A 27,792-nucleotide genomic window follows, 5' to 3' on the forward strand; every position below is an offset into this window, starting at 1 on the left:
ACATAAGAGATATATGTATATTATAGATTCCCTATTATGTTACATTTCATGACTGCTGCTTGTCTAGGCCTTTTATTCAGACTTTTTTTGGTGATATCAGTTCCCAGTCTTTTCTCACTCTCCTTTGCAGAAGAATATAGTAGCAGGAAGTGGAAATTGTAGGTCCTAATGTCTCCTCAGCCTCAAGGGGCTTGAATTCAGAATTCACTGCCAGGCTGTAGGCCATTGTATGACTGGGCTGTCTGCAACCCTTCTCTTGAAGTAGCGTTGTTTGCCTAGCCCAAGCATTGCAAACTGGAAGGAAAGAAAATGGGAACCAGAGGTACTTATCAGCATGGGGATGTTCTAGGAAATAGGTCTCTGTGCAGAATAAGTAAGTTATGTAAAACAAAGAATTTGAGCCCTTCTTTTATATGTGAAACAGAGCTCAGTCTTAACTCTGAAAAACCAGTGCTTTCAAAATGCTGTGCCTCAGAACTATGATTTTTCAGATATCTAGTCATTTTGTCAGCTTTCTCTACTTTGCTTCTCAAAATGCAACCTTCACTCTCATATTCTAAATATTCCACTCTCATACTCTAAATGCAGCAAGATTTAAGTGAGGGCTGCTTTATTCAGTCTTACCTTATGTCTCTCTTGTATATATATATATTTTAATTTCTAAAGTAGTATCTGGTACATTATCTTAGTTAAATAATTCTTTGTTTGTTGGACAAGATGAGTAACAAAACTAAGTGTCATACAGGGAAAGATCTGGACAAGCATTTGAAAAAGATAACTGCTTTACCTAACTGAATAATAAAAGGGGAAAGAAAATACTGTGTTCTTAAAGCCAGACTTTAAAGTATTGCCATATACCTTGAATAGAGCTTTTCTGTTTGTTTGTTTGTTTGTTTTTTAAAATATAATTTTTTAAAATATAATTAAATCAGCAGAATGTGGGTTGTGACATTCCTCCCCAGCCTTGGGTATTTCCAGGTTTTCACTGAAGTACAGGAACATTTCTGGTACTGCTTTCCTGTATGTGGCTACTCACGTATCTTAGCATGAATCTCAGCTTTGTCAGCATTGCAATCATAGATGCAAGAAAACCTTCTGAAGGAACCTATCAATCAGGAATATTTTTCCCAACTTCTTGCTAACTGAAACAATTCTTAGAAAACTTGCTTTCTCCAATTAAAAGTTCTTTCAGGGGATAGCTTAGGCTTCTCTCAGAAATGATCTTTCCATGGCCACCATTGACTGTGGCAACACACTTTCCCTGGATCTAGGAAACAATAAATTAATGCTGGGGAATTCATAAATATGGCAGACAGAAACCCACTGTTCTATTCTGTAACTCTTCTGTTCGTCCTCCTTCCACCAGAAACATCCACTGTCAATTATCAGTGGTGGGTACACTGCATACTTTTGAGGATATGTAAAGAACATCAATCTCCATACAATGGGCAGCATGTTTATTGATTTAAGAAGGTCTGCTTACAGATACTGGTTCTTGTAGGGTCAGGCTTAGTACAAATCTTTCCTGATCATCCATTTCAGTGGAAATGGATGATTTTAATTACCCATTCCAGTCATATCAGAGATTAGTTTAAAATTCTCATTTTAGAAAGAACTGACTACAATAGAGAGTGGTAGCAAAAAGCCATTAAGCCAAAAACGTGTGGGTATAACTGTAACAACTACATTTCAGGCACAGAGAAGAGCTATGTCTATGGAGGGAGAGGAGAGATTTCTTCTGTGAAGAAGACAAAATTTTGGTTCAGCTTTTACAGTCACATGCAAAACTAAAAAGCTGTCATTAGTGCCCTCTCTAAGCCAAGTAATCTCCCTCTTTGTCTTCCATATTTCAAAAACAATTATATCTCACCAGAGTAGCAGTATATACATGCTAACATCTTCAATTAGGTGCTGTATATATGGTTACGGTGATCCTTCTATCTCAGTGTTGTTTTCTGATTACATTTGTGCAAGGAATAAAAGATGCAACAGAATCTCATTTTGCTAAGATCCAACTCTCCCTTTTCTGTTTTGTTAATACATTTTAAAATGACTACAAGGTCTACTAAAATGCATAACAAACAGTACTTAAGTTCTTGTATTTTTGATAAGCTCTACTACTTAGAGAAGATCCTTAAATTCTCCTGAATCTACCCACAAAGTTCAGGAAAAATGGCTTCCAAATTTGAGGTATTGCATTCCAAATCTACTGTGCATGTAATCTATTGTCTTCCTCTGTAACACACTGTTTGTAGTATTGCTTGGAGAGTGAAGTGCTTAATAATCTCTGTTTCTTTTTCCTGACATCTCTATAACCTACATCTACATATGGCATGTTTTATGCTGTAATATTCCAAGGACGCTGAAGCATAATATAAAATTATAGCAATAATACCTGAAAATTTGAAGGATTTCTTTGATAAGTTGTAGCACTGTTCTTTACTCTGTAAGAACAGTAGGTGGATGTGGTATATTAGTCAATATCCTGAAATACAGAACCAAGCGTTAAATGTATTTGAGTGTCAGCAAAGTGCTTTAAACATATGGTCAAATAATTTGCTGAAAAGTGGTATTATACAAGTCTTCAAAATTATGTAGTGTTCAGTGTTTGCTATAGTGGGAGTTGATTTCCAAAAAGATCTTAGTATGTCCATTTTCTATGTAAAAGTAATCAAGTATACTTAAAAATATAGTAATTTGTTTTCCTATGTTAGGAATTCATAATACCAAATATGGCATTATTTATTTCCACTCTGAATTACAGAAGTCCAGATGTCATATTGTAAAACTCCAAATACATGGAATTAAAACTGATGTAGTGAATGCTAGTAAAGAAACTGAGACAGAGAGTGAGAAAGTGGTGAGTACAGTATAGAACAGGTAGGCCATGTGATACTTAATAGCAACTTCATTGATTGCATAGAAAAAGGAAAAGAAATGCAGTAGTCCATTAAATGCATATGTATGCCAAACTAGAAAATACTTTGGACATAAGGGAGGGAGAGAGGAAGAAGATTATTTATCTTTGTTTTGAATCTCAGAATTAGCATAGTGTCAGAACAAAAGAGAAGTTAGAAGCAAGGGCATGAAACAAGATGTGATAGTAACTGGAAAAATGCAAGTGAGTGGAAAAATAATTGAAAGCCTTCATTACATGGAAGAAAGACTAGAAATTAGCACTGCCAGTGACATACCTGTGACTAGAGGTTAAGCTGACATGCTAGTAAAGATAGCTAAAATGGAATATTAAATATGATCATAATATTTAGATTTCTGTAATACCTTCTACTGAGGATTTTGTGCTTTGCATTTAAGACTAATAATGTTTTTGCAAATTGGAGCTGCTACAGAATGAAAGGCTAGTATGACCCTAAGAAGAACTTGCTGAACTCTCCTCTCCCTCAAGAAACAAATAAATAAAATTATTAATTTTTAATTTTTTATTAATTTTATTAATCAGATTTATTCAGATACATCTGATTAGGTTTGAGTCTGAAAAGAAGGCTGTTGTAAATACTCCAGGTTGCTACAGAGCATCCATAGTCTCTACCCAGAAAGGTCTAGCCTACTAGCTGGTGGTAGACTGAGTGGCTCTCCTTCTCACCAGTCCTTGTGGCCCTGATGTGCAGCAGCACTTTTTGTCCTAGAAGGTGTTCTGTGTAGGTGACTGAGCAATAGAGTAGGGGCAAGGGAGCTATTTGGGATAGGTCTATAAGGATTCACACCATTCTGGGAGAAGTCTTCTCTGGAGATACCTACTGGCTTTCAGTCTCCTTTGTATGCTGGAGTTCTGAAAAGGTGTTAGACGGGCAAAAAGAGGATCTAAGTCCTGCAGTTTACACGGTCACTAGAATTCGGCATGCTTTACTGTGTACTCGCTAATCAGCATAATTGATATGAATTATTAAGACCAAGCAGATGTCCTGGTGATGTCACTGTGTCTTGTCAGTGTTTTGCCTTGAATAAGGTAAAACAGAGTGCGTGAGGTTCACTGGCAACTGATGATGTTCTGAAAGTAAGGCTGGTATCTGCAGTGACCACTCTAAGCTCCGTTAGCCATCTTTACACTGGCATTGAGGCTCTGCCAAAATGCACTGAAAGTTCTTGGAGCCAATTGCTTTTCAGTTCTATTATTTTTTTTCTTTTTCACACTTGTGTTCAGTAGTGCTCTCATCCATCCCAGAGCATTTTCAGACTCTCAAGTTTCAGTCAGTTATGCTCAGCTGTGATGCAAGCATTTGGAGGCAGGCTTTGTACACAAAGAAAGAATAAGCATTTGGAGTGAGGTGGAGAGACAGAAAGAGAGAGAGAAGGAAAGGATGGAAATATCCACTGGCAAAGCCCAGCTGCCCACTACAGCATGTGAATATCTGGACTTTGCGTTCTTTTCAATCAGACATTCTGAGAACAGGTACATTCATGCCAACAATAGATGATATAGACCTTATCTTCCTTAAGCAGTACCTTAAGATGTGACTATTCACCTTTAAATGCATCCAGATCTTCAGAAGCACTTAGGGTATATCTGCTACTATTGTTCTTAATGATGAGTGATGAACATGTGAAACGTATAATTCAAATGGATGAACTCATTGGGGCCTGCCTCTGCTCACAATGGGAATTTTGCTGTTGCTAATAGAAGGAGGATCAAGCCCCTAGTGAAAACATGTTAAGATGACACACTTTTATTCATTCTAATTATCCTTTATGTTCCCAGTTTGCCAAGAACAATAGAAGGTCCTTAATTTTAAGCCCATGAGTAGTCCACAGAAATCAGTGCAATTGTCTACTTAAAGATAATTGTGCTCTCCAGGACTAAACAAACCCACAACAGAGTTTATTCATGCATTTGTCACTTTAAGTGCCTAAAGTGCCTAAGTCTAATACTAAGATGCCACCAAGCTGCTGAGAACTTCTGTTCAGCTGCAGCCTAATAACCCTGTAGGCACTGCAACTTCCAACCATGTGCATGTACAAAATGAGTTAATTATTGATATTGCCAAAATGAATCAGACTGAGTCTCATTAACTAAGCTGGAGAATGTTGGAGATGTCAAGTCCTATGGACAAAAGATTTGAAAGTTTTTATTTAAAATAAAACATTAAAATGGTCATGAAACAGACAAAATGATGCTTACAAGAGTCTTAAATTTGAGTGGTTCTTCTGCAGAAACATAATCTAAACATTTTGCTGATTGACAGGAAAAGTTGTTATAACTTAAAGAACCAAAGTGTTTCACTAATCCATTCAATAATTGTTAATAAAAGAAAAGAATTCATCTGGCTTGGCTATAAGAAGTGTGTAGTTTTTGATCCAGCACATATTGAAATTCTTCTTGCTGTTATTTGGCATCTTTTATTCTTCATTCTAATTCTTTACACTGATCTTTTTGCTTGTTTGATGTTGGCAAACCAGATGAGTATAGCAAATTTGAAGTTGCAACACAGAAAAGAGAGCGAGTTGCATATGCTTGTTCAGAGGCTTGTTTTAATTTTTTTTTCTTTCATGACTTAACAGAAGACTAAAATGCACTACTTTCTTAATCGACTGCATTTGAAGTTTTTGTCATTGCTTTCTTGGGCTCAACACCTTCCCAGGCATTCCTATTCAGTTCATGACTGCATGGTCTTCTGAATGCATGTGCAATGGTGGTCAAATCGCTTTTGTTCTTGTGATGGGAAAACAGTAGAACTTCTTTAAAACTGAAATTTTACACATTTCATCAATTGAGTCCATTTTCAAAGATACCTTGTTAATTATTTTATACAGTTTAATAGTCATTGTAATTCTATTTAAAATAAATTCAGACAATATTACTGTTTATCCTAAAGTTTACCACTACCTAAAAGAGTATTTTTGTTTGCTTGCTTCATTCTTAGAGTATATAAACAAGAAGGGACTATAATTTCTTCTGGACAACTTTTATGAAGCACCTACCATTATTCTGAGTTTGTTCTGGATGTTTCTGATGCTTTCCCCACTTGCTAATCTTCCTTTACTAATTCATTGTTCACAATTAAATTGCTTCTTTTATTGGTATTGAGTTGTAATATCAAACAACATTGTAGAGCTTTTACATGGGTAAATAAATATAAAACACTTCACTATTATGATAAGAAGATAATAGGAGAGGTGTGTATGGAATTTTGTGAAGATAACTAATAGTAGAATTTGTACTTTGTAATGTAGGCTAGCCAGTTAAAGCTCAAGGTTAAGAGGAAATATGATTCAGATGCAAGTAACACTATAAATGGCTTTTCAGCTATCAGTGTTTAGAATATTATGGAAGAATAACCTTTCTAAAAAAAAAGATCTTTAGCACTTTTTGAGGGGCTTTTTGTTGGAAATGAAAGTTTAGAAGAGTCCACGTTATAGTTTATGCTCCTACAAGATATAAGCTCTTGTTTGTAAACAGAGTGTCTCCACAATTCTAAAGTCAGGAGTACTTAAACCTTACAATGTTTGGTTTAACATTAATATTAGAAAACGGAGTTTTTGTTTGTTCTGTTCCAAACTACTGTCTGGAAAATGAAACAGAATGGTCTGGTTCTTTGTGGAGACACTTTCATTATTTGGTGGTGGTCAGATGGGTTGTCCACTAAATAAATGGCCTCTAACTATTTCAGCTACCATGAGTAATAAACTTGTTAATAGCTTCTATTAAGTAATTTATAAAAAGCACAGATTGCAATCATGGATGTTGGCATAATATTTAAAAAAATAGGCTGCAAAATAAAATAGCGTAGGAAATTAAAGAAAAAGAAAACATGGAAACTGCATTTTAACATCTGTATAGACATATTTGATTATTGTATATATTGTAATAATATCTCCTTTGACATTTGTGATTTGTTCTCGAATAGTAGAAAACAGGTGCTTTGGAAGATAAATTCAATTAGTCTAAACATCTCACTCAGTAAATTAAGTAACCAAGGAATATAAGCAGATAACTGAAGGTACATCCTAAAATTCAGTGAAAGTGTGAGGAATTTTGTAATGATATAACTTTTTAAGAAAAAGATAAACAGTATCTATTTTTGCAAGTTACCTTTCTATAGGACTGTTTTTAAGTTTTGTGTCTGATTCAGAGTAAAGATTTGAATGCAAGTCTCCTATCTTTTAAGGAGGTGCTTTTCCTGCTCATTTGGTAGCTACTGGGGGAAGAGTGATCTTTCTCAGTCTCTTCAGTTGGAATACATAATTAAAAACTTCTTACGTGAGAGAATTACTGATTGACTCTATAGCAGCATGGTGATGGAATTCAGTGTAGGCTTAAGTCGTGTCTCCAATTATTGATATTATTTTTATTGTGTTCTTTCAACGTATGTATTAGAGGTCTACATAACATTTAAGAGTATGATTTTTTTGTGCAAGTCCTATGTGCCCTGTGTATTAGTTTCTATATGTGTCTCTGGCTTTTGATTTTTAAGTGTTTTGAGTGTTGAATTTTTTTTATTTTGCTCGCTGCATTAATGAATTATAGCAGATAAGTTCAAGGTCATTTTCTTCAAAATTAAAAATTTACTTTCATTTTAGATTTATCCTCTTATTCTCAGTAAAAGAGATCACATTTTGATAAAATCTCCTGATATCTTTGAACCATAAGGTTTCCAATATAGCCAATAGTTACATTAAAATTTGCATACTCCAAAGCAGAAATACATACAACTTTTTGAACTGAACATGATAAAAATAACATTTTTCTGAATATCCAGTTAGAAGCATATTATGAGCATAACTGAATTTATTACTATTCCCAAGAGGCAATTACTGTTTCAGTGAGAAAACAGAGTCTTATTAGAGACATGAAAATACCATGTATCTGTTTGCCAAATATATCACTAACTTGTACACAAAAGAGCTGAATGTTTATTAATAGCCGCAAAAAGATTGAATGCTAAGTATGGTTATCACAGCTCAGTTGATGTGAAGTTAAAAAGAGATTAACTGGCTAATATGAACATGTTGATATGAAATATGTATTTAAATCAGAATTGATCGAACTCTGGTTTTACTGAAGTTATTAACATAATGTATAATGATGGATAATGAACAGTCAAAGACTGTTGTAAATATCTGTTCTTTTTCTTTTTTTTTTTTTTAACTTTCAATTCCTTTTTATTCAATTCCTTCTCCAATTTACCAATGCCACAAGGAGAAACTGCTCCACTCATGTGTCTTGAGTTAAATAGGGATCGGTACTGATTTTGTTGATGTCATGATTAAGCAGCAATTTGTGAAATACAGGTTCAAGGTCTGAAAGCAATCCTTTTTCTCCAGGTGTCTATGGTGATTCCCTGGTTGCTATTGAACCCAGCCAATGGCTGTCTCCCTCTGTAGCTGACCAGTTTTGGGGCACATACCCTCTCAGGCAGTTTTGGAAGTCTATTAGCACATGCTGCTAAATGCTCACATTCCAGTCTTATCAGCTGCTCTTATTCAGGACATGCTGCCAAGGGGAGGAGGTATGTGTGTGAATTACCGCTCAACCAGTGTGCCTTTTGCTCAGTCAGGCAGGCATAACCTGCCAGAAGACCCCATACAAAATAAAGTGTACTTATTAAAATAAAGTGCACATTTATTTGTTGGTTACTTACAGCTCATACAAACTGTATATACAGCTCATATAAACTCTTTATATGTTTAGTCTCCAATTACTGTGCATAGAGAGCCAAAATGTGGGCAAAGGTTATGGAGCCTGATAGGCTACAGGGATGGAGTATAATGTTAGAATAAGAATACCCAGAGAGTTTTTCATGGTTTAGCTTGAAGATGATAAAATCTTTGTTAAGGGTAGATACATGAATGCAAATTGGTAAACAATTATTCCAACCCTCTGCCACTAGACTGGATAAGTAAGTTGTCTTTTCCATCCTCTATCTTTCTTCCCATCTGTAATCCGTGATTCTGTACCCTCAGTTCTTCTCTACCTTTTCTGACCAGCAGCCCCCCTCACCTTTAATCTCACCTGCCTCTCCAGTCACTATCTTACTTTCTTCTTTCTTTTTGTCATACCCTCTCTGGGCATGCTGGATACAACATCTGTTTTGCGTTCCTCTCCTTCAGTCTGTTCTTATTCTTTCTGATCCATAGTGCTTTATCTCAGTGAATTTTCAAATACCTCCTCTTTCCAAGTCCAAAGGTGGAATCATTTTGTGTGTCCTTTCCTCCACTAATTCAGCACTATTGACCATGAATACTTTTTTTAAGGCACTGTAGTCATCTTATGTCTCTTATTGCTTTATCAATATCTCTTGTGGGGGTCCATTTCTTTTTTCTCCTCCTCCTTGATATCCAGTGCTTACTAAAAATCACAATTTCTATTGCACAGAAAATTTTGGAAAAAAAAATTCCATTTTTGAACACAAAAATTGAAACGCAGAAGATCTCTGGAAAGGCAAAAACTAGATAACACAGACTTAGAAGTGCAACATTTAGATTATTCCTAATATTTATCTTAGACTACCAAGTTCTGCACCTTACACCACTTAGCTTGACACCAGTATGCATGTCACAGCATTACAGATTAAGAATCCAGACTCTGTAGAAGTCAGATGTGAAACCAAACTGGTTTCTGATGAAAAATCTGGTTCTAGTTCATCAAAACATTGTTTTCTAAATTCTTTTTTTAAAAAATACCTTGGTTTCCACAAATCAGAAACTTTCAATGAAAACCAGTTTTATTGGACAGCGATGTATGGTTAACATAGCCAGAACAAAGACTGCCTTCCCCTTTTCTAGGCTGCCTTCCCCTCTCTTAGCCATTGTGTCTCCCTCAGTTTTTCCATCTGCAGTGTGCAATGCATTTTATTTTTACTTCTTTGTTCACATTTATGCAGTGCGCCTTTTTGACAGCTGGCCCAGGCAGGATCTCTAGAGGGAGGAGGAGGAGGTTGTTCCCCCCTCTTCATTGTGGTTTTTCAGGCTTTGAGCTTAAGTCGTAGGCTTCCAGCTCCCTGCTGTGCCTCTCCTGTGGTCTTCTGCCTGCCATGCTCTGTGGTCTGTGGTCCCTCTTTGGGAAGGAGAAAACTCTGTTTGTGGCAGAAAAGCTTTCAAACAGCTAGGCCTCAAGGGCCACGGAAAGGGATACTTCCAAGGAACTTGAGGGGGCTGTGCAGAGCTTGCTACAAATCTGAAAGTCACTGGCTTGGCTGAAAGCCAAGACCTACCTACAGGGATGCTGCAGGCAGGTGGGGAATTGCATAAAAAGCTGTTGTAACTTGTGTTCTTTCCTTCCTCATCAGTTTGAGTTTTCTCTAATACGAAGGAAATCTTTCTAATTTTTATTCTAAAAGAAACTTGCCTTTTTTTTTTTTCTTTAGTTTAAAAGTCATTTAGTTTTCTATTTCACTGTAAGGAAAATGTCTACATGGGTCTACTTCAAAGCTGTAGCCAGCTTCGGGTCCCATCAGTCCACCGTTCTGCATGTCCTCACCATCTCCTTTTCTCTTAGACTCAAGTTCCAGGTGTTGTTTCAGGTCTTCCACCTAGGCTATGTTCTCGTCATTCCACTTTTACCTACATGGTAATTTTAAGGTCAGTTTTTCTTATCTTACCAGAATGCTCAGGGTGTAGGTCCTTACTGGTGCATACCTCACTTAATACAATTTCCTCTTATTTAGCCTGAATAACATCTTTACTTATCTGTTCAGTTCAAAATGTTGCTGTAATGTTGCTCTCTGGCTAGTTTTTCTGCTCTCAATCTTTTGTCTTCATCCACTAGTTCCTTCTTCTGCCTGCACATAACACAATAAAAGTGAAAAAACAGACAATATTGTAACAAAGTTGTGTTTGTATATGTGGAAGATATTGTGAATTCAGCATTCAGATTTGATATAGCTGGAGAAGGAATGGAAGGAGGAGAAGAAGAAAAGCAATAAAATAGTGAAGAAGATGATTTTGTAATGTCAACATTTTTGTGAATTTGTTTTAACTTAGTTTAAGCTGATTTTCAGCTGTTGTGAGAAAAAAATGACATTGTGACTGAAATGAAGCTATGCATGTTATCTAGCAAAAATTAAATATCTTTGTCCTTTTTTTTTATATATATATTTTTAGGTCCGAACATGGATTCTTACAGTGGGATATACAACAGCATTTGGTGCAATGTTTGCAAAAACATGGAGAGTTCATGCAATTTTCAAAAATGTAAAAATGAAGAAAAAGGTGAGGGAAAGTAAACTCTTTTCTCATTGCTCTCTTAAAGTCATTTTCTAATTGTCTTGCTACATTTTCCTGGATGGCCATACTTTTGCTGACTCTGTTCACGTGTCACATTTAAATATCCTGAATAATTTGAGATTGTGGCTTTCTTGATCTCCATTTTGACTCCTTTTTAATCTCCGAGAGTTGGGATCAAGCAGCAGCCTTTCATTCTGTATAAACAAAGTAGGTGGACTGTGGATACAGTTGTAGACTTTCAAAGTAAATTCTGTTCCTCACTCTTATTTAACATGCTGTTTCCACATCCTTCTAGTAGATCCTTAGCTGTTATGAAATGTTTTCTGAATATCTCAGTTTAGCATAGAGGTATTGCACACAAGTTTCTCATGGACTGCTGGGAGGAGACAAGATAAAGTGCTGCTTATGCACCTTCCTTTTTCTAATTTTGATGGAAGTTGCATAAGCATGCACTAAGAATGAGGCACTGAGGTATGAGGAATTTTTAGTACAGAACATTTTCTGTAAACAATTGGACTGGGCTTAGCAATAGCAAAGCATTTCATCTTCATATTGTTCTTTTGATATTTTTCCAGTGCAGCTTCTTTTTGCATATGAAGTGCCTTTGATCAGATGGTTTTATTTAAAAATGAGACTGCTGAATAGAAATCATTTTAACAGAAAAATCATTATGAGAAATGTGCATGAAACACAGGAACAAAATTAATATTATTATAGAGAAGTAGTGCCAAATACAGTTCGTATGTACAGCTGAAATATGCATAAGTGGTAAAGAGACATTTACATCTAAAGTAAAGAGAATGACTTTTCCAAAAACTCATCAGATTCTTTTTCCCCTCACCCCCATGCATGGTCATGGAAGAACTGAATTATTTTTTTATTAGTACTATGTTATTTCTACAGTTAGAGCATGTAGAGATTTGCTGTATCCACAAGATATACCTTTTCCTAAAAAGATTTGGGCCAAATATCATTCAATGTCAAAATAATGAAGAGGAAAAAAAAAGGTATCTTAAAATTAACTAAAATTGTAAGTAATGTCTGTATCAGAATCAGGATACCCTGGATGGATGGAAGTGGAGAAGCTAGAAATCACTCCCTGTGTGTATCTTTGCAAAGAACCCACCAAAATATACCAGTTTGTGCTACCAAAGTCCAGCATATTTTTTCAGTAATCTTGGACTTGTTGTATGAAAGATTTTTTTTTTACCCAATAGCTGAGCCAGTATTTTGTCTTTCTGAAAAATTAAAATTGAAATTGAAAGCTTGCTTTCAGCTATATTGGTACAAATCCTTGTAAGTTAGTGAAGTTGCACAACATACTGCCCGTGTAAAAAATAACAGCATTTACTTAATAACCTTTATTATATTGAGAATGTTATCATTTCCACACTATATGCTATTTCAACTAGAAAAGAACAGTTACTTTACTGGACTGTCTCTAAGAATTTGCTTTATCTTTTTTTAGAAAACATTTCATTTTAGAGCTTCAGATTGCTACTCAACAATAATATTAATTGTCTGTTAATTAAACATCCTCAAATTCTATATAGTGCCTATTCCTCAACAAGCCCATCTCTTTCCATGTGAGTAATGAAGTGGGCTTTGAATTAAAAGTAGCAGAATCTGTAACAAATAATATGATCCAATTGCAATTTTTTATTCAGAATTGTGTTTAGGAAGTATTTAAGATTAGTTAAAAAGCAACTGTGGTAGAGATAAACCTTCAGACATCTAGACACTGACCAACAAATTGCTTCACTTCAAGTGATACTGGAAACATTAAAGGTATTAGGGTATCTTATTCAATATCCTGGAAATGAAGTGCATTTTTTTCTGTGAACTTGAAAGAATGGATATTTCACAGAATAATCTTGGTCTGCCTTATTTGGATATCCCATTTCAGAATGCAAATGTGAACCATAAAACAGTACAATTTTCTGGAAAAAAAAAAGCAAAAGTGAGTGCACAGTGAATGTTTACTTGTACTGCATTTTCTGTCTTTGGTTCACCAGGATGGATAAAACTGTATTTAAGAGCTGATTCAAAAACATCATATACTTTACTTATTTCTTACCAGAAGGACACTTCCATTTTCCATAGATGAAGTGTACAGACACACTGTACACTACACTGTAGTGTACAGATTTTATATGTATGGGAGCCTAGACAATGCAAATTCTCACAAACAGTATCTCAACTGACAAATAAAGAAGAGTAACACTACGTGGAAAAAAAAAAACACATTAATGCTTCTTGTATTAGCTATGTCATGTCAGAGCAGATGTGCATTTCAATACAAGGAATACAAGGTGACAAAATGATTTAAATAACTTGGCTATAATTCACCTGTGGTGAATTCATTATACCTGTGGTAAAATTCATCGCCTGATGAATTATCTTCATTAGATAGGAGAAGCTTGCTTCCAGACTTTTGGTGAATGCATGTTGTCATGGGTTTGGGAAGAGATGAATCAGTTTCTCTCTCATTGTGAGAAAATACATAGAATTGCAAATAATGCAGTATAGCTCCATTTTAGTGCAGTGGAGAGTGGAACTAAATGCCTTAGGATATCTTGATTTAGGTGGAGATATTTGTTAACTTCTATTTATACAACTCAGCTTTCTCTTTTATTTTCACTTTCTTATAAATGCACCCCTTTGTCATTGGAAAAAATAAACAAGGAAATTCAGAATACACTTCTGCTACCAGGCTGCTAACTGACAAATATTATGAAATTCCCAGAGCTCTGTTACCCTCTTTGGTCTTTATAGGGCTCAAAGGAAGCAAATTAAAAATATATTAAATTTAGTTGGATTTGAAACAAAGGGGTGAAGTGGAATCAATTTTTGTCAGATGAAAATGATAAAATCAGTAAGGAGAAATAAATTATTTTTAAAGATGTTAGTAAAGATAATGGAAAATAAAATAGAATTAGTAATAATCATAACACTTATAACTGAGGTGCAAATCTGTTTCTGATAAGTCCCCTCTGTGTCGCCTGGGACAGCTAAGTATTCTGCCCAGGGAGAGGTGGGCAAGGCCCCTGTTTCCCTCACCAGTAGGGGAGGGAGGATTGGCAGTGGATGAAAGGAGAGAAGGGAATATCAGTGGCAGGAGACCATGTAGTGTCCCGGTGAAGCTTTAACTAGCAGGACTGTTTGAAGAAATCACCCCTTCTGGTGAAATTTGGAAGGTTGTGAAGTTGTCCCAATCCAATATTGGGAAGGTTTCGTTATGATCCCAAGGACAAGATTAAGATGCTAAAACCGGTCAAATATCGTATAACCTTTTAACTTTATTTTCAACAGAGTGGGGAGAAAAGGTGGGGAAAGGTGAAGGGGAGAGGGGAACAAGGGTAAAGGGAAAAAGACAGAGAAAGTTGGAAAAGGAGAAAAGAAACTAGCAACTGCCACTCCGAGTCCGATGATGTTCCGCTGACTCCACTTGAGATCTCCAATTGTAGCAAACAACCCCCCCCCCCCGCCCCCATTTACACAGTCTGCAGTTTTTATAGGTTCTTGCCCTGTCTCTGGGAGGTGCTTCCTCACTTCCCATGCAGATTAGCTGCCCACCCTCTCGGAACCTTCCAGAAACATGCTAGGGGCATCTGGGGGTCTCCTGCTCATGTGCAGATTGCAAATGAGTACGTGCAGTTCGTGCCAGATGTGCTGTTCCCCAAGAAGCCGCCTTCTGCATGAGGTTGTTTACCTCACGTACGGCTCCCGGGGGCGCCGGCGCACACTGCCTGACGCGCCTCGGCAGCTCTGCAGCAGCAGCAGCAATGTCGAGACAAAACCGCATTTAGTACTGGTTCTCTACAGAAGTTGCCTTTTTTTTGAGGGAAACTGCACTGTCCCTTAGAGAAACAGCAGTACCGCGTAGTGTCTGCTCTTGTACAACTCCAGGATATCAAATACAGCCCCTTCACTTTTGCCAAATACCAAAAAAATAACAAATTCAAAGCAGTAACTTTTAAAGGCTCCATTAGCTTTATATATTCTGCCCCCACAAAGACAAGGATTTGTCCATTTGTAGATGGATACAGTAAAACATTATGATACAGGTCCTACATTCCAGCTTTGTCCATTCGTACTTAGTGCTTTAAGTGTGGTATCAAGGGAGGGATATTTTGTGTCTAACTTTCACTGACAATATTGTAAGTATACTCAGTTTTCACCCCCAATGGAGACTTCTAATGGCATTTTTAAAATACATCTTTATGTCACAATGTTGTTCCATGATAAACACAAAATATGGGCACAATGGGCGGAAAAACAGCATCCTTTGCTAAGACTTGTGTGAATATAGTTTTGCCAATGTTATTCTACTCATTGATGACATTTCATAATCACTGTGTGATTATACGTTTCTCACAGATGAAGAAGGATTAAAGAGCTTAACCTGTGTTGAGTAAAGATATGAGTACTATCTCAGGATTAGAAAGCTACAAACAACTGCAAGAGAAGAAAACTATGTACAGGTCCGACTCTACATAGCTATGCTTACTTCGCAGTAAGGTTGTGGCAACCTATTTTCTTACTTTCAGCCTATCAGGTCCTTAAAAGACTTCTAAAAACAGTTGTGGTGTTCATGCGCTGGAAAGACGGATAGTAGGTGGTTTGTACAGACTACTTTGCTGACACTAGCACAGAAAAAGGAGGCTGGAACTGCAGGATTGAGAGGCAGAGAACAGGGAAGAGACTGAGAATCAGAAATCAGATTAGGTTCAAAAAGAATGGGAGTCTGTCTGAATGAAAAGAATAGAGAAAAGCTGTGGGACTATAGACTAGGGAAAGAAGTTGAGGAGCAAATGAAGGGAGACTGGATTTGGATAAGAATTCCTGAAGAGAGAGAATAAGATTGAAAGCCAGCGAAGAATTGATCGTGGGGGGCTGTAATAAGTGGTCAAGAATCCTAAGTATGATGAGTTGTAGAGACTGGATTTAGGAATCAGGCAGCAAACTAGCTGAGACACTAGGTCTGGTTTAGAATTAGATTACGACTGAAATTAAGAGGCAGGGTGGCAGGCCTAAGGAGTACGGACTTAGACTAGGAAAGGAACATAGGAGTAGGAAAGGAAAAAGAAACAAGAAAAGTTGAAATTAGAACTGGTTGGAATGGTTGCACAGAAATGTGGGCTTCTTTTCAGAGCATAAAAACTGAGCACAAGATTTTAGAGTTTCACCTTTTATTTTTCTACTAGTAAGTATCTGTCAAACCTACTGATAAAGTATGTGCCTTGTGTTCTTGTGAAGAACTGAGTTACTCTTTTAGCTGAAGTTGATGAGGTGTGCAAAGAAGGTTTAAAGGTTCCTCTTGCTGATGCATGTAGGTCTCTGTATAAATTAATTTTTCTTTTTTATTTTAAGTTTCTATAAAAACAAAAGGACTCATTAAAATGTTAAAATGCTACTATTATGGCTAAAGAGTCAATCATTGAAACCTTCCTTGCTAAAACTAAGATCTCTGCAATGTTGATTTGTTCCCCCATTTGTATATGAATTATAGGACACAAATGCAGTCTTAGTTTTCTGTAGCATGTCTGTGTCATAGAGCACACACAGTGAGTCTGCTCTGGGAATGCATTAGGACTATATAATAAGAGAGGCAGTTTTCTGTAGGAAATTTTTCACTTAAAACAGAAAAAATGCAAATGAGAAAGGTAGTAGGAATATTGACCAAGGTGGTCTCATGCATAAGATAGTTAAGTGCAAATATGGAGAAAGAGAATTAATCTCTGCTTTTGCCAGAATTATTTGTTATGCTTTAGAGAATAGTTTTCAGAGGAAGATGGGTAGTTGTAGTATTCTTAGCTTTTTGAGAGGCAAATTTGTCACCTGAGGGTAGCAGAGCAGGAATTCTCAAGCTTTTTAGTTCATTGCCTACCTACTTCATTTTTTAACACCTCTTTGGCCACCACACCTCCCATATTCATATACTCAGTGGTCCACGAACTGAGGAGATTAAAAGGTGTAAGAGAGGATCCAGCTGCTATTCTCATGTTCATTGTGGTCAGGGGAGCACATGGGTCACTCTGAGCAGCCCCAGGTACTAAATCTTCTGGATGGGGTGGTCAGCAGCTGGCTGTCACCCTGTGGTACCAGCTGCAGTGAAAATTTCTGTAGCTGCATTAGGGCAGAATGCCCCTGTGGACAAGACGGAGAGAAGAGAGCAACTGGAGGCCATGTGCTTACCAGCCTATTTGCTGCTGCCTTCTCTTTACAACTTGCTTCTGTTTATTGCTATCTCCATCCCTCATTTGAAATCCTCTGTGAGAAAGTTTATAGCATGAGCATAATCTAGAGTTATAAACCTTTCTAGGGCTTTTTGAAGCCATCTGTGGAATGTATAATTTTTTGCAATCCATAATCTCTCTCACAAAAGTCCTAAAGAGGTTTTAAAAAAGATAGTCATTATTTTAGTCATTTAAAATTTAGACTAAGCAAACTTTATAGGTTATATTGACAGAATTTAAGTAAGTTCCTCACAGGTCACAGCTTATTTACTCATTTAAATGCCTTTGTAAATTTGACTCTTTCTATATTAACATAAATGTAGATTATATTACGTAATTAGTTCATTCTGTAACTAGTGCTATAAAATATTTCTCCAGTTCAGTTTTAAGACTTTAAATATTTACACTTTTCCAAGACTTTTTTTTAATTTAGCTGGAGTTTTTGTGTGTATAACAAAAAGCTATGCACTGGACTTCCCCTTGGATACATGTGCATTTCACTAAGTAAGTATGTGAGATCTTAAGTCTGGAAAGGATATGTGTCAAGATCCAAATAGTTGCTTTAGGTAACCATACCAACAGTGCAACAATCTATGAGAGACCATCTGCTGAAAATTAACCAGCATATGGATATCTCAAGAAATGTTCAGTGTTAGTGTTCACTCTTTGAGAGTAAGAAAGAAGGCAAACTTTCAGTTCAAAATTTGCTTTTGTTTGGTTTTTGGTTTTTTCATTATGAATATTTACCATTGGACCAAGTGATCCATGATTCTTCCAATGCAGTATGTTAATGATGATTATTCATATACAGTTATAGTACTTTCTAAAGTGATATTATTCATATACAGTTATAGTACTTTCTAAAGTGATATGAGTGGAAACAGAATTATGTTACTGCCTTTTTTCCTCCAAATAGCTATAGTTATAGTTTTTAAGTTATAGTTTAAGTCCAAAGCTTCCAAAATAGTCAATGTAACCCAAGAATTCATATTTAGGTGTAAAATAAGCAGCCTGATTTTCTTAGGATCTGACCAGCCAAAATGCCAGCCAGGGAACAACAGGAGACACATTTCTAAAATTTACATTCATATAAATATGGATTGGGAAGCTAAATCTCAAGCTCCTGTCCCAGAAAGTAGCTGAAATAAAGGTCTCTATATCTAGGAGAAAAATCTGCTTTTGAAATAATTTATGTATGTAAATTTCTGCATGGTAAGGCTAAACCTCAGTAGCAAAGGAAAACAATGAAAACTGTGTGTGAAGTGTAACAGCTTATAAATGGTGCTATAACCATAATTTCTATGCATTATGAGAGTAATGGATGACAGAGAAATAAGGAACATGTCGCTATACAGTATGAGGCAATTTATCCCTGAATAGCTTGAAATTGGATTGTAAATGTAATCAAGTGCATTGATGTCCCCAGCTATTTGGTAATGATATAGTATGCTTTTCTAGAGAATTGTTCATTAAAGAAAATATTAAAGTCTACTTTTTTTATGTTATCTCAAACAAAATCAGAACATTCCTTTCAGACCATTCAAACCCTTTATGCACATTTTTCCTAAAGATTAGAATCCCCTGTAGCACTACAGATGAGAATTCACATCCCTTGTAGAAAATCTTCCACACTCAGGGCCAATGCAATCCTGAGCTCAGCAGATGCATTCCTCTCAAAGGCGAATTTGACCTACTGTGTGGGTGGAATATGGAGTCCTCCAAAGACAGCATATCTAGCTCTGCTTATGGTAGCGTACAGAAGTTAACACAACGATAATGTCCATTTGTAAGACTATTCTCTGAAACATTATTTAGCAAGAATGGTTTGATCCTATGAGTGTTGAGTCACATTTCTTTGGTGTATTTTTGATATTTTTAAAGGCTACAATGTTTTTCATTTTTGTCCTTGAAAGAGAGCTTTCTGAAACTAACAATATTATATCGTTCTCTATGCTCCCTATGGTTGAACTGACAATGTTAGTAAGACAATCATCTCTATGATTTACTTATGTATTATAGCATTACTGAGGTTTAGACTTTCAAAGATGAGAAACCTTACGTTTTTTTAAGCTGTCACTCAAATCTTCTCCTTCTGTAATCTCTGTAAAATTTGCATCTTCTGCCACACTCACTGCTTTTTTTTTTTTTTTCTTTTTTTTTAAATTTTGGGAGTGGGTGTTTGTTCCCCTGTGTTTTGTATGAAAGGGAAAAGGAGTAAGGTATCTTCTAATCGGATAGCCTCTCCTGGCAGCAAGATGCGGAGTCAGAACATCCTCTGTTGTAGTGCAGTAACTGAGAGGGTGAGTCTGCTCAAAGATGCTCTACAATTATTCTGAACAAGAGTCAACAAGGAAAATACTTTCTAAAAATGAGTGCTTTAGCAGGCTATTTAGTCCTCAAAGCAAGCTTTTTGGTCATATCCAACTGTTGATCATTATCAGTAGCACCATGCACTCCATTAGCTGGAAAAGCAGTAGAAATCATAGAGCTCTCTGACTGCTGTGGTCACAGTAGGTCATCACAGAAAATAAATTTATTTTTATTTTTAATTTATGAATAGATATACAAATCTTTCATCAAATTAATCAAAGTGCCTGTAAGATGGTAAATTATCTTAAGCTTAACTTTTTACTACCATTGACTTGTTAGTCAAAAAAGCTTGCCACTGCAATGTTCTGTAAACTGTTAGCACTTACTCATTAAAACTAATGTTACTGCAGTGTGAAACATGTTCCCTATACCAGTCATAGAACCTATTATAGGAAATACTCATAATAGCTATTGAAAAGATGTTGTGGAGTTATTGGGAACAAGTATATGTGTTTTCAATAGTCCTTTTTTCTAATTCCATTACATATTAGAAATTAAGAATGTATTGCAGAATAGTTCTCTAAAATAATAATGTCTTTCATAACCCAAAGAGAGGTATCTTCCTCAGTCCATGCAAGGCAAAGTTCACCTATTTACCACTGATTGCATCAGCATCCTCATTGTACCACTCCACCTGTGCTGTCATGCTAAATGCAGAGAAATGATCCTAAAGTGTCTGTTAATCATTTCAGGAGAAATGAAGGGTGACTGGCAGGATGGAGAGAATATGCTGAAGGCAAGTTTAGGAGTGATTATATGATACCCTTTTCTGGCCTTGTAGACTTTACCATTTTTTCCTACAAATGGTTATTTTTTTCCCTTTCCCCTCCAGTTCAGAGGGAAAACTCCTATCAGTGTGATTCTGCTCAGTTAGTACCACAGGGAGAGGAATATTCAGTTTCAGATTTGCTGGGTATTCTGTAATGGCTGTCGGTGCTATTCATTTCACAGAATAAGGTTGAGGCAGCTGCGCAGAAGGATCTTGTAGAGAGGTGCTCTCTCCGTAGATTCTTTCCCAGGAGCTTGGGGAAAGGACAATTAGAAAAAAAAAGTTATTTAATATCATTAAGTGTTCATCCAGCTAGTGCCAGAAGGCAAGGGGGCAGATCTGTCAGCTAAGCTAGAAAGGGTTGAGCTGGAGATTCTACATAGCAGAAACAGAAATTACCTTCTTAAATAGAAAAACATGTATACATTTTCATGGAATGGAATATGATAAAGAAAATACATATTTATCTCAAAAACTATACATAGGCACAACCCTCCCCCCCAGCCTTGCTATATTCCTATGAATACAATGAATGAAAAAAACCTCAGGAATTAGCTAATAGGTTTTCCTTTAAATTTAAAGATACTTTATTCAGACAGAGGGAGGGGAAGTCACTGGTATCAAAGAACATAACTTTTAAAAAAAACAGGAGGAAATGAAATACTTAATCCATGATGGAAAGCTATTTCTGGAATGCAGAAAATACAAAGCTAATGTTACACTAGCTTTGTAGTAAAAGAAGAGGGTAAATCTCCATATAAAAGAGTCTTTTTTCCTGATTTTGAACATAGTTCTCCTTGAAGGTCCATACAATATACAAAAAAAGTTACATTTGCAAAGACAATTTCTAATAAGGTAAGAAATAACAAAATAAAGTCTGCCTTAGCCTTGAGCACAAAATGCAAATCAAAAGATTTTTTGCTGTTGTCTGCCAAATTACCTGTCAATACCATACATTGTTTGAGGGTAGGATCCCGTAGAGCATAATGGATATGCTTTAGATGACAAACAAAAAAAGCCTCATAACAGCTTTGTGAAAAACTATCCAAATGTACATTTTAAATTGTCGTGGCATGTGGTACAGCCTGTGATTGTTGTAGAAAATTTCATGGTGTTTCATGAGCAGAAACATCAACCCAGAGCTTTAGACGTATTTTGTGTATCCTGTGATCAGACCAAAGACTCCGTGGAAGATAAACGCTTTGATTGTGAACTTGTCTTGGTGTCCACTAAGCCATAAGTTTCAGGAATAGAGGAAAAGTTTGATTTGCTTACCCAGTGATGTTGTTGAAGAGAAACTGGTCTACCAGTGTCTGTTATGAGTGAATTTTTTTTGAGGACGGATAGCTTCCTCTCCAGATATAGTCCAGACTGGTAGCAATGGCATTTTTAACAGTAGGCAGATCTGCCAGGATGAGACAGATTCACCTATCCAATCACAGATGGCAGAAAATACCATTCACAGGTGCTACTGTATGAGAGCTTGGCTTCAGCAAGGAGTCAGGAGTGCTTATAAAAATGGATTTTATTAACTAGTGTGCGTTTCTCCCAAGGCTGACTTACTGTACACTGGAAGGAGGGTGAAAGTGATAAAAGAAAATCCAAAATCCCTCTTCCTCTGAATAAATAACTGTGTATTTGATCATAAGCTGCCCCAGTTGCTCATGACTCTCTTTTGTCAGACAGAAAAAATTTGTTGGATTCAAAAGATCTGAGTCAAGACTCCTTCAGTACATCTGGTGTTTCCTAAGGAGTGAATGTACTGAACTTAAAAGAGTGCTGGTGGGTGGGAATAATGGCCAGAAGGAGGGAAATATGGGCTTCCTGAGGGTGGGGTGGGAAGATCAGCAAGACTTTTGGAAATGCTGCCGGTGATATGCCAATGGCATTTTTCAGAGTAAATTTATGTTAGGACAAAACTGCTGATCATTGGCAGAAATAAAGCTCTTTAAATATGCTTGGGGAAACAAAGCACTAACAAACATCAGCATCTGTTTTTTTCTCCCCAGCAGGTCTCTGACACAAGTCTTTTTTTCTGCAGTCTAGAATAATTTAACTGAGGTAGATGTTAAGCGTGGAAAGGCAAAATAACTGTTTGTTTTCTTCTAAATGGAGGGCAATCCTCACATAACATATGAGACAAATTGGATTACTTTTTTTCTCCCAGTAAAAATAACTTTATTAGAATTCAGTGCTGTCAAGACCACTGACTGAGCCAAGTACCCATTGATTAGGTCTTCAATTCAAAAAAACTATTGACTCTCAGTATCTCCTTCTGAAAAGCTAGTATTTTGGTTAAGTGTTCTACTTAAAAGCAGTATTGTTGTAACAGTTTTGCAAAGTGCTGAACAGGGTCAGAATGGATGAGTTAGGGAGCCCTGGGAAAGAGAGAGCTTCAGGAGACCTGCTTTCATCCATTTTGCCCTGGATGCATCACTGGTAACATTGTGTTTCACAGTAGCCCAGATTGCTTCCTCTCGTTATCTTACGGCTTTTTTTTTTGCTTGCTTTCCCCCTGGCATTTTGCTTTCTGGCAGAAACAAGGGATGAATAATGCTTGAGGCCAGTGACAGCTGCTGCTACTAACCTCTCTCCCCTTCTGTCCAGAAAAGGGCCATTCGCAATATAATACAGGAGAAAATGATCCTCAAAGATGTATCCAAGAAATAGCTCCAATGTTTTCTGTATTACTGCTTTTTCTCCAATAAGTAAATAGCTATCTGCTTAAAAAAAAAGTTACCAAACTCAAAAATAATCTAAAATATGAATTAGCAAATCTGCAGTAGTGCAAGGCCACATACAAATAAAGGATGCACAGGAGCAAGGAAGGATGTGATCTTGAAGTAGGCAGTGCTAATAGGAGGCCCTACAATTTCTTCTGATCCCATTAGTGAATGGATTATCAGTACTACTACTATTGCTGTTATCCTTTCTTTCTTTTGATTCTGGCAGGGCTATACCAGTTTTATTAATATTGGCATGTAAAGCTGCACCTGATGCAACCCTAGTTTCAATATCAATGTTTTCGGTGTAAACTAGGAAGACAGTGGGCTGTCTCATGTTTTGCATGTCCTAGCTGTCCCAGTAGAAATGTTCATTATTTTCTTTGAAAAAAGAAGACATGGTTACTGGTGCTTTGGGGGAGTTTTTCAGGGAACTTCTATGGTTCAGTAGAGCAGAGGGAAAGACTTCTGGCAGAATTTTTTCACATAGCTTTAAGTCTCTCAAACACTTATTTTTAGTTGAAGTTAAGTGTCTTTACGCCCTCATTACCGGGGAGGAGGGGGTGAGGAAGAAAGACATTTTAGAACAGCACTTTCTCTGATCCTAAACTGTGCCTGAAACAGGTGGGATGAATTGTCCTTTGAAGGTTTCAGTCTCTGACCACTGTTCATCAAGAGGCTAGACCCCTAATGGTTAAATGGCTAACTTCAGTAAAATAAATCCCATCAATTAAGAAGAAAAAATGACAAAAATATGCCAATAAAACAAATTACAAGCTATTTAAGAGGGACAAAAAACAGTTTTAAAATCTGGTACCTCACAAAGCTTGTAGAACAAGAATTCCCATGTGAATTTTCAGCTGTTTCAGAAGTAGGTAACAGAAGTTCTGAAATGAGTAATCTCGGAATTATTACGTAAAGATAGCATTGTCCTAAAGTGAGAAATACCTAATTATAACAGTAAGAGTTAAAGGATAACACTTCCAAAAACTGTGAAAACTTTTTCTTCCTATATATATACACAAATATAAATAGATATGCCTGTGTATGTTTGGTGATCATATCCTCACTGAAAGCAAGACTAGCAAAAATATAAGCTTCTATGCAATTATACTATACAATTCTTCTCCGATTCAATAAGGACCAAATTTAAATGGTGTAGTAGTTATCTGATGGTCACCTGACTCTTGGAGTGCAATTTGGGATCAGGTTATGTGCTTATCCTCCTTACACATTGTTGGCAAGAACTGGTAAGATGCAGTACACTCTGCTTGCTGGGTTAGACAGCAGTGAAACAGTGAGGGTTGATTCTTGAACCAGAGAGTTAAAACCTGCAAAATGGGTCCTGGGCAGGAGGCTGGGGAGGATGCTCTCCATCTCTACTGAGAGTCCAAGCTGTCGGGCAGCAGCAGAAGTGCCGGTCCCAAAGGGGCCAGGGAGCCAGATGGGGTGGGATGGGCAGCCAAGAGCACGCTTGCAGTGGGAGCCTGACCGTACCCTGCAGAGGGAAGACTGGCTTCCTCTGCTCACAAGCCTTTTGTCATACTTCCTACCGAACAGCTTGTTCGGTAAAAACACTTCTGACTTTGATAGGAAGCAGCTGTTTTCTGGATCACGAATTTGGATTGGACTGAAATGCCCACATATCATCCAAATCCAGCTTCTATTTGGACTCGGCTCCTCCTGATTTTCTCTCACATGTCCCCACTCATGCTGATGACACCAGCACTAGGTATGTTTCACCTAAGTCCTGTTTAGAGGCACGCAGTAAGATACAAACTTTATGTGGGTGTTTTAATTGCCACTTTACAGTAGATAATCTCAGTGATCAACAATCAGTCCTTTTCCAGCTTTGACTGTAACCTGGTAAACGAGTAAAATATTAGGCATAGTTATGTTGACCCAAAGTAGACCAGAGACCACCTAAACTGTCTCTGAGAGTCTACTTAATATCTGCTTTCCTTTTAGTTTACAGAGAAAATACATTGCAACAATCTTCCCTCTCCCTCCCACCCCCCAACAAGTTTTCTCTTCAAAGTTCTCTTTGCCAAAGAAGTTTGATGGCGTGAGACATGGCAGAATGAAAGCAGCACCTTTTCCTTTTACCCTTCTTCTCCAGACATGCCTGCACTATCTCTGTTGAGATGGATGTATTATTTGTGCAAACACATGAAAAGTATCATTTTTCTGGTCCCTTATGATAATGTTAGGCACCTGTGTTTATAAATGGCCTCAGGAAATGAAAATAATAGATCAAGTCATTTAAATCATTCTGATTGCTAGCCTTAGTTTTATATTTAGTTTACTCCAAATGCTTTATAAACTAAAGTAGCACTTTAACAGAGTGGTGCATAATATTGTAGAAACTTCTTTCAGAATGAAGAATGCATTTTACTAAACAAAGTGGAAGCAAATTTTCAAAAGTTCCTCCCACTTTATTTCACATTTTATTAACTTCTATCCTTTCCTTAAGCTTGACAGGAATTCAACGCAAACATTATTTATCTCAGGCTGGAATACTAGTCCTTCCTGTTTTAAGATTAGCTGACAATTTTGGCTTTGTAATGAATGTTCAAGTTTTTAACAAGTTTATCAAACTGCAGTGAAATAACCACAGACTTATTAAGCCTCTCAGACTTAATATTTTTGACTATTTCGGTTGGGTGAAATGAGCTGTTTCTGAGAACCAAGAATAGGGTAAAATGTGGGTTTGGTCATGTTAAAACATTTGGGCAATATCTTTTGAATATTGGGTGAGTATTCATAAGTAATAGAAGAATATGTTCATTTTAAAATATTATAAACATTGGCACAGGAGGACTGCATTAAAGTTAATTTAAGCCTGGTATTTTGAACATTGTTGTAACTTTGCAATTTAAATAATCTCCTTGCAGTGTATATTTATCTGTATTGATGTGCGTGTATCAGTAGAAATAATACAGGGATTGTATGTAGCCATACAAGAATGTAATATATAGTTTGGCTTGTTCTTTTCAATAAAAAATCATGTTTTCTCTTTTGAACTTAAAATACATGCAAACCCCCCCCCCCCCCCCCCCATGTTTTAAGTTGCATGTGCATAAAAGCCTCTAACTTTTGCAAAATAGAAAAAATACATTATCCTTTTCCTCTCCCTGGGTAACAAAGGAAAATGTTAAAAACAGAAAAAAACCACCCAAACCAACTTCCATTTTGAGACCCCGCAATTGTGTTTTCCACGTCCAAAAATGTTATGAAAAAGTGAACACTGTAAATCTTAATAAAAACCGAATTCCTGATTAACTCCTCCTGTTCTGAGATGCATTATGAACGCTTTTCCATATTTGCAGTCATGAACACAACAGTGGGTATCTGGAATAAAAATGCTTATTTTTCAGGATTTAATATTAATCCTGGATGTCAATATTAATATATCAGAATCCTCCTAGTCTCTTTCTTAGGAGTTTGAATGCACTTTAGATATTACTACTAAACATGAAATAAACTAAAATAACTTATATCTCCTTGCTTTCATCTTTTGATATTTCTGAAATTTGTCTTTGTTCATTGTTAAAAAATGTATTTATTAGCAGCCTGTGTTTTTATCCCTATATAGGAGGAAAACTGTACGGGGAACTGGCTCATGGGAATCTCCTTTTTTTTTTTTTTTTTTTTTTTTTTTGTGTGTGTGTATGTGTGTGTCTCCAGATCATTAAAGACCAGAAGCTATTGGTGATAGTTGGAGGGATGCTACTGATTGATCTTTGCATCCTGATTTGCTGGCAGGTTGTGGATCCTTTGAGAAGGACAGTGGAAAAGTATAACATGGAGGTATGTCCTCAAGCCCAGGTGATATTCATGGTCACATATCTGTATCTATAGTTTTCCATAGGGCCTAGCTAAGGATGTGTCAGGTTATATGAAAGCAGGTCAAGTTTTTGTGTATTTGGGGTCGGGGGGAGGTGTCTTCTTTTTTCAAAAGTGAATAAAAATGAAAGAGCTACAACCAAAAGAAATCCTATCTGTAGTTGAAGGTGTCACATTTCTGTCACTTGTGAGAGATTTTAGATGAAAGTGTTGTAAATATAGGAGAGGTCTTTGCTAAGACTCTCTGAGTCTGTTGCAATAAATAATACATTATCAGAATCCATTAGCAGATTTCAGTAAGAACTCATTCAAGATAAATGCAGGAGAGGTCACTGCTTATACTGCATTCTTTTTGCAGATGTTCAGGAATTACGTTACCTACAGCTGTGCTTATTCTCAGTAAGAGCATGTGCATGCACAGTGGTTGTTCTCGTTTTAATGTCATTCCCATGCCAGAGGTTTTGATAGGGAGAAGATAATAGCTTAATGCCACCTGTTCAAATTTTCCAGTGTTCTGATAGATTTCTAGAAGTAGAGCTTTCTGGAAATAAAGTATATGACAGCAAGACCATGGCATCAAATATACAGAAGTGAAAAAAAAATGTGTATTGTATCTTCATGCAAATGGGCAGTCTTTGAGAGTTCCTTACCTCCAACATGGAAA

General features: G+C 36.6%; 1 protein-coding gene across 1 annotated transcript in view; it reads left to right on the plus strand.

Annotated features, from left to right (window-relative positions):
- GABBR2 (gamma-aminobutyric acid type B receptor subunit 2) overlaps window positions 1-27,792 on the plus strand; it is a 477,500-nt gene that overhangs the window by 313,697 nt on the left and 136,011 nt on the right. The window contains exons 12-13 of the mRNA XM_064506758.1: window positions 11,059-11,166; window positions 26,970-27,092. Of these exons, the coding sequence (XP_064362828.1) occupies window positions 11,059-11,166; window positions 26,970-27,092 (231 nt within the window). The remainder of the gene's footprint in view (window positions 1-11,058; window positions 11,167-26,969; window positions 27,093-27,792) is intronic.

This window comes from Dromaius novaehollandiae, chromosome 2 (genome assembly GCF_036370855.1).
Source record: "Dromaius novaehollandiae isolate bDroNov1 chromosome 2, bDroNov1.hap1, whole genome shotgun sequence".
Classification (NCBI taxonomy): domain Eukaryota; kingdom Metazoa; phylum Chordata; class Aves; order Casuariiformes; family Dromaiidae; genus Dromaius; species Dromaius novaehollandiae.